Genomic DNA, 13,639 nt, shown 5'->3' with positions numbered 1-13,639 from the left:
TCCGGAAAGTCAGTGACTGGACAGCAGTTTCTATCAAGTCAACAATGTTAAATAAATGTCCAAAAGCTAACACAATCCTGGGGTACTAAGTTTCCAGAGAGAAAGATGATGATTTCACTATACTTTGTCTAGGTTGGAACAACATGATTATTATAAATAGTTCTGTGGGCTAAATTTTGAGACCAGTACTGACAACCTAGAGCTCACTCAAGAGAAGAGTACCAAGATACCAAGGAAAATTAAATGAATTCAGATAAGGGTTTGTTGAAGGATTTAAAGGAGTTTAGGTTAGAAGAGGTAGGACTTAGGGGAGAGGCTTATTACTTGTAGCTGTTTTCAAAGATCATAATATAGAAGAGGATTATACTTGTTCATCTTGGCCTCAGAGCTCAGAACTCAGGCCAATGGAAAGCATAAAAAATACTGTCTAAGGAAAGTCTTCCTAACAATTAAAGCAGCCAGTTCCATGCCACTGACGATCTTTGAAGTTCCTTCCAACTCTAAGATTCTTTGATATTTCCAGCCATTAGAGGTAAAAGAAATATTCCAAATTGCAAAATTTTTAGCATTCACTGTAACGTTAAGTAAATACAGGTCCTTGACAGTAGTCAGTAAATAGGACTCTTGAAACTAAGTTAAAGTTAAACTATGTATCTTATCTACATACTTATTTAGGATCATCATTGAATCCTAAAATTTATTGGAGAGACTAATGTTAACTAAGAAATCTACAAGTTATTTCAGCAAATCTCCTTTTTTGTTGTTGTGTGACTTTTTAAAGTAACAGGTATCTTCACTTAGATACCTGGCTGGATTGTTGATTTCATCCACACAGGTGTTCCCTCCATGGGGCATATAGAGGTGGGTTTAGAAAATAATGTGATGAGATATAGATCTTGACCCATCCACATCTTCTCACCCTGTGAAGTTCTTTTCCATGTCTCCTATAAATCTTCTACATGGGACCACCCATCATATTGTGGGGTTTCCTTCAGGTTAGTAGTTTCAAAGTTGGGGACCAGTGCCCTGTGGTGTATGTAATCATACGAAAGGGAGGTGTCAAATTCTGGCCTAGCTTCTATGGTCATTTGTTGGTTTGTCTTTAGCACAACCACATGTATCTTACTTTTCCCTCCCTTGCCTCCACTGTGAAAACTCCCAACCTGCCTCCTTATGAACCAGATGTCAGCTCTTCAAAGCAATTATAACTTAACCACTACTAGGGCATCCGCAACAGTAGCTTCACAGGTATTACTGGGAAAAATTGCACATTACCTGCCCATCATACTCATGCTGGAGGGCAGAGACGGGTGAGTGAAGAGCATTGCCTTCCTACTTTTTCATTTTGAATGGGATAGAGTGAGTCACATGGGAAGAACAAGCATGAATGGGTTGTAAAGCCCATCTCAGATCTCTTTACATTATCTTCCCCTCTTCCCCGAACCCTCCGTTCTGCCAGCCTTCTCTGTTACTGTCAAAAATTCCGCCTTACTTGTGAGAGGATGTTGTTGACAACATGTTGTTGACATGTATCCCTTGTGTTATATATTTAGTTAAGTTTACAAGTCTTCTCATCTCCTGCCTCTCTTCCCTTGTCTTCTCACATAGCCAACACCCTAGTTTAGGCCCTCACCACCTCTCATCTGGACAATTGCAATAATTTTTTCATTGATCTACCTACCTCAAGTCTCTCCCCATACCAGTGCAAACACAGATCCCAAATTGATCTTCCTAAGGAGTAAGTCTTACCATGTCATCCCCACCTCCATGTTCAATAAATTCCATTGGTTCCCTGTTGACTCTAGGATTAAATATTATTTTATTTTTATTTCATTTTCTAAAAAGTTAATATTTTGCACAAGTTTTATAACATACATAGTTATTTGTGCAGTAGTTCATATATATGATTTGACTAAGTAAGGGTATGTTCTCATAATTTTTTTTTAACTGAAAGCCGTGCATGATCAAGGAAGTTTGGAGACCATTACTCTAGATCTCTTGACATTGTGTGGATGTTAATCCCCTTCCTCATTGTGTCATTTCTGATGCTTCATTGGTAATACCATGTAGCCTTTTCATACCCATTATGCATCTTTCCATTGTCCTTTGTGTGACCCACAACTTTAATTCACTGGATAATTAAATGCTTTGTAGCCATTCAGCAGCATCAGAAGAATATTGGTTTTAAATAAAAGGGCCTTTGTTACAGGGAGGAACACAGGGTCACTAAAATTACCACATACTTTCCCAAATGCATTTGGGAAATTGTGCAGCAAATATAATTTTTTAAAAAAAAATTCTTAATCATTGTCTAAACATGTAAAGCAGTTTGACTGAATTTGTGGAAGGGAAGTAGTTGAATGCACTAGGGACACCAAGTAACTTCTTTTTACCGAACTTTTTAACTTTTCAGCTGGTTATCTTGGTTTCACATGATAAAGATTAACCAATTTGATAAATTCTAGACTTCTTTCCTTGACATGTTAATGTAACCTAATCATTTTACTTTTCTTTTTCCTTTTTTTGTGGAAAGGTATGGTTAACTCTGTTTAGAATATCATTTGAATCTTTCTTCAAATGAGATAAATATGAAAATTGATAAGGAAAAATGTTTAAGACATTAAGTTGGAAGGAAAATATTTAAACAGCATCTAGCCTGAAACAGCTCAATTCTGATCCTCCCAGCGAGATGGAATGAAGTGTTTGCCTACTTACCTCTGGAGATAAGGTCCATTAACTCTTAAGGATCCAGCAGCCAGCTATTAAATTATGTCTGCCTATGTACTAAATAGTGTCTAGTTCCCAGAAAAAAAGTTGGCTGCCTCCTAAAATGTAAAACCTTAAAGACCTACTTATAAGATAAAACTTGTTAACTATTTCAAAATCCCTGTTGAATCTTTATAATTAGTTAAAACTTTTCTTTTTCCATCCATTTACTTTGTAGTTTCCATTTCCATGTAGTTTTTAAAAGGAAAAAAAAAGTGCTTGCATAAGCCGTGACTTATTTTAACTCAGAAAAGGTTAATGTGACTTTCACTCTTCACTTACAAAATTGACACAGGAGAGACCGCATGCTATAGTGGATTTAAGAAAACTTGTGTTCAGATGGTCATTGTGGGAATTTGTTTTGCTCAACTATACATTTTTCCCCTAGCGGTTTTCTTAAATGTTTGCTATTTTTAAAAAAAAAGTTAATTTAAAAAATAGACCTAGGTTTAAGTCCCACTTCTGGCACATTCTGAGTGTGTAACCATAGGATAAGTTGATTAACCTCTCCATGGCCCAGGTATTTCTCTTATACTCTGAGTTGCAGAGCATTGGTAGAGGAAGGTTCCCCTTACTGGGAGATCCCTATATTGACAGAATTATAGGTCAAATCCAAAAACAAAACCAAACCAAACCAAGATAGATTAATTCAATCTGGTCTTTGTTGACATGTTCTGTAGCAGAACCACCACCATATATGGAGGGGGTGGGGGGTTACCATCACTTTCAGTTGGTCCTCTTGTAAAAAAAAATCACAGCAGTGGCAGATATGGGTCAGTTCTAAGGCCATGCAGTCAAAGGCCAATCACCTTAACTAAAAGTTTACGTGGTTTTGTCACCAAATGGATTGTCAGTGACCCCAACCAATTTGAAATATCCTTGAAAGCAGAAGCTAAGATCCAGTTAATTCTTTAAAAATAATAGGATATTCATGTCTTCAGTGCAAAAGTAGAAATCAACCCTTACCCCCACCCTTCTTCACAAGTGTTAGTGATTTGCTATCGGGGCAAAAAAAGGGAAAAAAAACCTTTTCAATTGTATTTTCCAGAGATGATGAACATTTGTTAATCCAGCATTACTGCCAAAGTTTGAACCAGGAGTCCCCCCTGAGCCAGCCTCGTAGTCCTGCCCAGATCTTGATTTCCTTAGAGAGTGAGGAAAGAGGGGAGCTAGAGAGAATTCTAGCAGATCTTGAGGAAGAAAACAGGTGAGTTTTCTCTCTAGTCTTACCTTTGACATTAATACACATACATACAGTCAGAAATCAAGCTGGGGAATCCATGTGTCACAATGTTTCATATTAAATTGTTTTTACTCTGTTTACCTCTATTCATAGTTTCTGTTTTGTATTTTGAGAAAGGAAGTATATGCTGTGGTATACTTAGCTACACAGTCATGTTTTAGCTGTCAAAGGGACTCAGGGCTGCATGAGTTATCAGGTTTCATATACTCTGACTTCATAGCACCTAATGATAATATGAAAATGTAGGTGGCTGACTGTTATGGTTATGCAGTTTGTAAGAATTTTTCTACCATCGTTTTCTAAATTCTAATACATTTAGGGTAGTAAGTTCATTGTGTTGTGTTTTGGGGCCACTTATTTCATTTTATTTTTCATTGTCAAATACATAAAACATACTTACCTGATTGGTCAGGGTATTGGGGAGAGGGTTTTTTCCAGCCACTCGTCGCTTAGATGTCTCCAGTAAAATAGGGAAAATTGAAGAGTTATAAGAATTAAAATCAAAGCTAATATAGTTGGTATACAACTATGGCTGGAAAGTATACTAGAATAATGATATTAATACAGCATGTACTATATTTAGGAAAATTGTCACTAGCAACCAAACTTGTTTACATATACCCATTTCTACCTTCATTCGCCTTTCTTCAAAACCAATCTTCCTAGATCTTTTATAAAAATTGTTACTTCTTTGATATTTCATACTCTTTATTTTCTGTCTTTTTTCATTTTAAAATAAGTTGATATCTTGTTTTTTCATCAAACTTATTTCCAAATAGATTCTTCTCTCTCCCTGCCCAAAGAATCATCGCCTCTAACATCTTTCTTCTTTTTAATGTAGACAGTTCAACAAAATTTGTCATCTCATTGACTGTGTCTGACAGTATATGTAATATTACACTTCCATAGTTCTCCACTATGCAGTGAAGGGAGAAGATACCAGGAAATAAAATGCCTTCAAAGGTTACCCCCAAAACAGCTCTACTAGAGGTGTAGTTAAAATGAAAACGGAAGATATCTTTATTCCCATTTATGAAAAATGAGGTTTTTATTTTTAGGATTGTAATCACAACTATATTTCTGTTAGTCTTTGTCAGCCTTTTTGGTAAAAGACATCTTTCATGAAAATTTGTTTTGGCTGAAAAATCATCCTTAGTACACGTTCATGCCAAATATTTTGCTTTAGAGCAGGGGAACTTAATTTTTTGTGTGTATGTCATGGACCCATTCTCTGAATGAAATTTTTAAATAAATTAGCTAAAATTCAGAGGAATACAAAGGAAGTTAATTACAGTCAACAGGTTTGTTTGTTTTTTTAAAGTCACAGATCCAAGGTTAAGAACCCTTCCTAGAGGCCAGCCTTATTTTTAAAATCAGATATGAAAAAGAGATAGTATCACAAATGGCATTGTTTTAACCACGAAAGGCTTTAAAACACCCATGATTGGGGCAACTAGGTGACACAGTGAGTAGAGCACTGGCCCTGGAGTCAGGAGGACCTGAATTCAAGTCTAATCTCAGACACTTGACGTACTTACTAGCTGTGTGACCTTGGGCAAGTCACCAAACATCAATTGCCCTGCCTTCCCCCCTGCAAAAAAGAGAAAAAAAAACACCCATAATTTTGATTGGGATGGATGGTCTCCTCACCAACACAGACTGCTATCCTTTCACATCTTAATAGACAGTCTTGGGCTGTTTGGTGTGGCACCAAAATCATGACTTAGTGGGCAGCCCTCTGGCAGTATCCTTATATGAACTTGCCTTGGCTGGTCTTTAGATCATATACATACAGTTTACAAGTGGTCTTATACTTGCCTTTTTAACATGGATCTGCCAGAACCCTGAACTTAGGTTTGCCTCCATGCAATGACCAGGCTTCAAAATAGGACGTTAGTGACAGCAGCCCAGGAATAGAGATATTTTCATAGGTTGTACTGCAGGTTTTTATTTGAAAGTAATTCTCCTTTTACTAAACCTGGGCAAAAAGGGTATTCTCTCACATCCAGAACACGTAGAAATGAAAGAAATGGACTCTCTGTGGTGGAAGAAATAAAGTTTGATAGTAGTTTAAAATTAAGGGGGGAAGTACCATATGGAAATGAACCTAGATAGGGTTAAATAAATGTTATTAAGCATCCAAGATCTGTGACTAAACAGTGTTCCATTTCAGACGATAAGTTAGATTTTTAAAAAGTGTGGCTTAGTTCAGTGGAAAGTGCACGAGAAGGCCCCTCGGAGCTTCAGTTTCTTCATCTATAAAAATGGCACAGTTGGGCTGAATGACCTTTTAAGGCTCTTTCCAGTTCTAAATTTTTGATCTTCTTATTGACGATTTTACATTTTTCTTTAATTCATTGTTACGTAGTTTTGTTTTTTTTTAGAACCTAGTCTTTATTTGCCTTGTGCCCTGGCAACTCAAGAGTATATATTTTGGAATAAGGAGACCAAAGAGAAGAGTCTCTGCAAGAATTAGTTCCCCATTTACCGAGGCATTTTCAGTAAGAATTCATATTTGCATAGCTCTTTCCTCAAAGCATCCCTATAAGCTAGGTCAATTATTGTGTGCCCCTTTTCCAGATGAGGAAACTGAGCTTTAGAGAGGTTGTCTAATGTCACTCGAGTAAGTAGTGAAGTCAAGACTTAAATCTCTATCCTCTGACTTCGTATCTAATGGTTTTTCTACCATGCCATGGAACAACAGAGAAGGACTAATACAGAAAAAAACCTTAGGGGATGGCTGCCTATGTTTCTCTCAAGTGATACAGACTTTTACGTAAGACAAATTAGCACATCTTTTGCACTGTAGTTTTCTTTTCTCCATAATGCCTAATTTTGTAGAGGAAGTCATTTAGTGGAAAGAAAAAAGAACTCTGGACTTGGCTGCAGTTCTCAGCTCCAAAGCTTGATAAGTATGTGACCTTGAGCAAGTGTTTTTCGGTTAGGGGGTTCCTGGTTTTGTAAGTACAAAGACAGAGTTCCAAACTCAGTTTATGGAACTTAAGAGGTTTATTGACAGTTTATTGTGCAATTTAGTGGACAAAGGATATTGAGGGTACATATACCTAAGTCTGCCTGCCCATCCCCAGGGGACTGGCAGATAAGAGATAAAGCAGTGTGTCTTGCCCCAAGCCTGTAAACTGATAGACCAAGGGAGTTTAATCCTTTCACAAATGTATAGATCCAAGGTAAGCAGGCTCAAGTCACCCTTGAATATTACCAGACATAAGTAGGCCAGAGAAGGGTAAGACTCCTTTGGAGGCAGGGATTAAAATTCATAGACTAAGACATTCTCTTTCTGCCAATGAACTACACCCACCCTTGGGGCAAAGGGCCCAGTCTAATCAGATTTTGACATTTACTTAATTTCTCTGAGCCTCATTTCACATCTGTTAAAAGAAGGTAATACTTATGCTGACTACCCAACTGGAGATAGTCACAAGGAAAGTACTAAGGGCAGTAAGTACCCTCGGATTGACTCTCTTCTAGTCAAGCTAGCTTCATATGAACTCTCCTTTTTAGGTTCAAGGGGGACCTTTGAGAGGTCCAAGGTGCCTTTTTTCTGATGCTTTCAGCTTGAGCCTTACTGGCTGTGTCCCCCACTGTTAGCTAACTAGCATTCTGGTTCCATTAAGTCACTAAACATAGGGAGATTTACTTTAACAGGTATACTTTTTTCCTTTTAATTCTTCAGAAGCATACTCTTCCTTATTCCACCTTGGCTCTGAGCTCAAATTTAGCATAGTTTCTACATATCATTGATCTCATCAAAATTCATAACCAAATGGAACATGATTGCCAGGTGAATCCTTGTCTAAGTGACTATGGGCTGAATCCTGAAGATCAATCCTTGGGATAGTGATGCTAGCCAAGCTGGTTTGTGGAATATGAACTTGGGGCACCACTGGCTTGGTCCCCTGACCATTCAAAACTTGCAAGTTCAGAGTCTCTAACCCCTTTCCCTAGACCGAAAGAATAAACACAGAGGCCAAAGACTGAGGCCTATTTCATCAACTTCATTCAGGAGAGTCCAAGGTACATTGTGTCTCATCAGAAAGTGTTTCTCGTAAAAAATCCAACCAGCCAAACAGGATAATACAGTGGGGGGAAAATTAGCTAAGGAAAATAAGAACCTTTTGAAGACACCCGCAGTTCAGGTCCTACAACCAATCAACAGTAGGTCTCCCAACCACATGGATTACAGAATGTCAATATACATGCCAGTCTCTCCCTGGAAATTTCCATTACACATTATGACTCTTCCAGAAGCAGGCTCCAATGGAGTTGCTCCATCGCCATTTATTAGTAAGCCTCAAATTGATACACATGAGCTATTATTTCTTCTGTTCATATTTTAAATAGCCTTACTTTATTGAATTAATATTGAGCATTGCTATCTCATGCAAACAGAGCAATAACAGTATGTTGCCGGGGGCTGTTAAACAGTTGGTTAACATCTTCCAGATAAGGTAGGCTATGGTATAAAAAGGAAGCTAAATTCCACGTAGTTAATGTGAGTGCTAGTTAGAAACCTTTGCCCGTTTGGTTCACACTAGTGGCTGTAGTGAAGTTTTCAGGGGATCTTATAGAATCTTACAGATTCATTCTGATCCAGTCTTCTATTACACAAGATTGAGAGTTAAATGTTGGGAAGATTGCTAAACCCTCTCAGTCCATTATCCTTTTTTGGGAATAACAGGCCTTTTTTCTCTATGGGGTGTAGAAGTTCTACTTTGTTCATATGTGTGTATGTGTGTGCGTGTGTGTACACATATATATACACACAATACATGTGCATATATACATATATCTATGTATACATACACACACACTTTATAGTGACTTCCTTGACTTTTATTCATATCTCTTAAAAGAAAAAGCCCGGTGACACTAAAGGAATGAGTCTTTGCCACAAACTTGCATTCTGATTCTGCTTCTGGGCCAGCAAATTGCTTTCCTTTTCTTCTTGCCTTGAAAGGGATGGGCAATCCAAATCTTGATTCGCTCGGATGCTGGGAAGTTTGAAGTTAAAATGTATTTATCTACGTTCAGTTCAATAACAAGATCGTCAGTGGATTTCTGGTACCTAGTTAATAATACTTTTATTAAAAATAGGTTGCTTTTTGCTGATCAAGCATTACAGTCTGTTACTTGTGTTCCCGGATTAATTTTGCTGGGAATCGTTAGAACGTTGCTTCATCTAATCCTGAGGTTAGATCGGTCAACTAGAAGCTGCCAGTTCCCGTAGCTTTGGGGTGCCAGTAATGTATGTACAGCGAGTATATTAGGCTTTTGTGTGAGGCCAGGGTTCATGAGAATTCCCATTGGTAATGGTCGTGTTTAATGGCTCATTCTACTCAATCTTGGCCGTCTCCCTCCATCACACCCCCCACCCACATATACTTTTCCCTTTTTCTTTCCCCGGCCGCTTGAGAAAATTTAGAATTTACTATCCGTTCTAAACTCCTTTGTAATACTTGTTTAAGACTGTAAATTAGCCTGGAGGAGAATTTGTTTTACTATTTGGCTTTCAGACTTTGTTCACTTCGTACCTTTAACTGTTTAATAATTAACCGGCGTATGCTTTTAAAAGCTGCCTCTTTTGTGAAAATTGAAACCCCTTGAGTTCTTAACTTTAGACACTAGTTACTTAGTTTCTGAAAATAATCATCAGGTTTCCGATACTCAACATTTGAAAGTAAAAGAGCCCGGGGAAGGGAAACTCTGGAAGTGTACGCACACCACAAACACACCCCTTCCTGAATTGAATGACCCTACATGAAATTCTATGTGAGGAAACTCAAAAGAAAATTTCTTTGGGTCAAAGTCTGAAGTCTCAAAAAAGAAAACAGATAGGAGGTAGAAATAGTTTGTCATCCTGGTATCATGAAATTTTGGCCCTGTCATCCAGCCTTAATAACGTCTAGTCAAATGAGGTAATGCCTGTAAAGCATTTTGCAAAAATTAAAATGCTGTGTAAATGTCCCTTCTCATCATTATTATTACTATTATTCATCCTTGTGATGGAGAACATGAAGGAAGTATTTTGTAGTTGAGAATATCCTGGAGATCAAGGCCCCAGGTGGAGTTGTGGCGCTGACACTACTGAGTTCTATTTACTTTCTCATCATGAGTTTCCTTATTTATGATATAGGAGGCAATACCACCTGCTCTGTCAGATCACATTTTATTTGTGAAATCATAATAATAGCCAATATTTATAAGGCACTTTAAAATTTGCCAATTGCTTTAGATATGTTAACTCATTTGAGCCTCACAATAACCCTGTGAGTTAATTATTATAAGTAGTATTAGACTTATCTTCAGATGAGGAAACTGAGGCTGAGAGGACAGGTGATTTGGCCAGGGACTCATAGCTCATAATCATTAGAGGTGAGATTTGAACCTAGGTCTTCCCAGATCCCTAGGCCAGTGCTCTATTCTCTCTGAGGCACCTTGGTAACGTAGTGAAAAGTCAAGTCAAGTATTTATTAAAGTGCCAAGCACTGCGCTAAGCTCTGGGGATATACGAAAGGCAAAAAACAGTCTTTGCTTTCACAGAGCTCATGGTTTAATAGGGCAGACAACTACATATAAAAAAGATCTGAAGATGACAGAATAATCAACAGAGACAGGGCCCTAACTGTAAAGAGGACCAGGAAAGGCTTCTAGCAGGAGTCAGGACTTGAAAGAAGCAAGGGAAGAAAGAGGCAGAAATGAGGGAGAGAGCTCAAAGCATGGAGGACAACCAATAAAAAGCTCCGGAGTTGGGTGATGGATTGCTCTGTGTGTGTGTGTGTGTGTGTGTGTGGAATAGTAACATGAGTGACACTGGATGGCAGAGTGCGTGGCTGTGTTAGAAATACATACTGTATTAGAAAACTGGAAAGGATGGAAGGAACAAAGTTATGAAGTCTTTAAAAGCCAAAGTGAAGATTTCTCTTTGATCCTGGAGGTAACGGCGCCTCTGAAGTTTATTGAATAGGAGGGTGACTTGGTTAGTCCTGAGCTCTAGGAAGATCAGTTTGACAAGTGACTAGAGAGCCTTGAGGGAGGGAGAGTAACACAAGTTACTGCGATCATCCAGGCTTGAGGCATTGACTGGATGTGGGGGAGGGAGAAGGGTGAAGGGCAAAGACAGAGTGAGAATTTGAGGACGACACTGAGACTGCAAGTCTGGGTAAAGCACTGACCTCATAGCTGTGCTCAAATGAGATTAGATATAAAGGGCTTTGCAACCTAAAAGTGCTGTATAAAGGACAGCTATTAATTATTCTTGTTATACCAAACCAACTTCCTCTTAGTCAACTGTAAATACCTTAATACTTTAAGGATCCATGGGTTTTATCAATGTGAGAGGTATATTCCCTCCACAGATACAGATCACCATCCCACCTTAGTTGATAGTTCTGTCAGATGATGTGGCCAGTGGCCCCATGTAATATCTGTGCTGCAAAGCTCTGAACTGTGAGTGCCAAGCCAGAAACCTAAGGAACAGAGTAAGCAGGACAGAACCGTGTGTGTGTGTGCTCAAGCACACACATGCTTACGTGCTCTCAAATGCACAGGTAGGACAGAGGAGGGAAGGGGTAGCTGTTCAGCACTCCACCACCAGGCCTGAGGGAAAAGAGCACAGCATTCTAGTGGTTTGACCACCCAGAAGTCACGTGAGGCAAAGACCTAAGGTGAAGAACTGTGGAATGCCTAGTGTGGGAAGATGCCGAGATACTTTGAGATCAAGCCCCCAAGGAAACAAAGTCGAAAACTGAATAGGTGAAAATCGGGGGAAAAGTCTTTAAAAGATTGAAATGATTGAAGATCTTAGGAAGAAAAAAAATCTCAAAGACCTTGAACACAAACAGATAGAACACCAGAGGAGACATTAACAGAAAAAAGCGATCTGGTACTTGATTAGACAGAGGACCCAGTGGAATGTGAGAAGAACATTGAACCACATGTTCCTGAAGGGTTCAAGAGGGAAATGAGACTCATAAAAGCAGAACTGATGTCCTGCACGACAGAAATAATGGGCAGAATAGAAAAACTGCAATCTGTGACAAGTCTTAATTCCCAATCTAGAAAATAGAGGCAAAAAACAGTATCGTTAAAAGAACTCTGTTTGCTTACAGCAATCCGGAGGATAACCTTCAAATATAAAGGAAAGAAAATTCAAATAACAAGACCATTCTGTACCTGGTACAGTAGATAGAGCACCAAGCCTGGAGTCCAAAGACCTGAGTTCAAATCCAGCCCTAGCCACTTAGCAGCTGTGTGACCGTGTACAGGTCAAACACCTCAGTTTCCTCCTCTAAAAAGTGAGCTGGAGAAGGAAATGGCAAGCCACTCTAGTACCTTTGCCAAGAACATCCCAAATGAGGGTCTTGCAGAGTCAGACATGACCAACGACCCAATAACAATTCTGCACCCACCAGAAGACGTAGGAAGGAATAGAATGTGTTCCAAAGGGCGATGGAACTGAGTGATGTACCTGCAAATCTGAGTTTAACCATATGTGAAATAAGGTCCAATAAAAGAGGTATTTGAAAAAATATTTAGAAAGAAAACCAGACCTGAAGAGATTATTTGTTAAACAATAAAAATGCAGGAGGACCGATTAAATGCTGCAGTCAAGAACAGTGACTGGGGCGGGGGCGGAGGGCAGGGGCCAGCTAAAAGACCAAACAGAAACTTTTTAAATGTATGGCAGGAGACAGGGCTGAAGGCAGAAGACTGGTGGAGGTAATAGTGATGGGTAAGCATGGGATATTATAGACAGAACCTGGCAACACCCTGACTACAGGTGCATTAACTTTTTTTTGTGGGACTATGCTTCAACATGGGAGAGTACCTGAAAAGGGGGAGAAGAGAAGCGAGGGATAGAGAGGAAGGTTCGATGTGCCAGGGTCAGATCGTTCTAGCGATGAAAGGAAGGTAACCTCTGTGGTCTCAGAAAGAGAAGAGCCCACAGGAAAGTGGGTGAGCAAAGAGGGAGGAGTGGGGAGGAAGAAGGCCTTACTTTGGGGTTGGGAGAGCATTCCACAGTTGAATGCTCCCATGGGAGAAGACAAATGGTCTCTGAAGGGAGATGGGGACCTTGTGCTGGGCGTGGGCTGGGAGATATGGTGCTTGAAAAGTCTTTTTGTCCTACCTTGGGGAGGAAGGGAGTTGTAACCCCTAGACGGGGAGTAAGAAAACATGGACCCAGAGAACAGATTTTGAGGCAAATGGAGGAAAAAAAAAAGGTAACTGGAACAAGTGCTGTGACCAACCCTTTTGTGCTCAGCATCTCCAAGCTGAAGTAGGCAGATGTATTCTATTGCTGGCCTATAAACACCAACCTTTCCTGCCCAAGTAGATGCTGCCAGAACTTTCATCCATCTGGCATGGTTTTCACATTCCCAGAATCTCTTCCATATCACTATTAGGTATAAAAGTATACGCAACGGTGGGCAAATTATAAAACACTATCTGCCTATAAGCTGTTGGTTTTAGGAGGAAGGAGAAGTGAATTTTCAAAATCCATCAAACCACATTTAAATCAGAGTATCCTTATTTATAATGGTTTGCAATTAAGTGATGAGGGATGGGAGAATGCCAATGAGCAGAAAAGTCATTTGTGAGAAATTTTGT

General features: G+C 39.2%; 1 protein-coding gene across 10 annotated transcripts in view; it reads left to right on the top strand.

The window, feature by feature from the left end:
* DMD (dystrophin) overlaps positions 1–13,639 on the top strand; it is a 1,925,924-nt gene that overhangs the window by 1,878,663 nt on the left and 33,622 nt on the right. For all 10 annotated transcript variants that reach the window (XM_036747778.1, XM_036747779.1, XM_036747772.1 and 7 more), the window contains one exon: positions 3,815–3,973. In XM_036747778.1, coding sequence (XP_036603673.1) covers positions 3,815–3,973 — 159 coding nt within the window. The remainder of the gene's footprint in view (positions 1–3,814; positions 3,974–13,639) is intronic.

Source organism: Trichosurus vulpecula, chromosome 2 (assembly GCF_011100635.1).
Source record: "Trichosurus vulpecula isolate mTriVul1 chromosome 2, mTriVul1.pri, whole genome shotgun sequence".
NCBI lineage: Eukaryota > Metazoa > Chordata > Mammalia > Diprotodontia > Phalangeridae > Trichosurus > Trichosurus vulpecula.
This window is presented reverse-complemented; position numbering and strand designations above follow the sequence as displayed.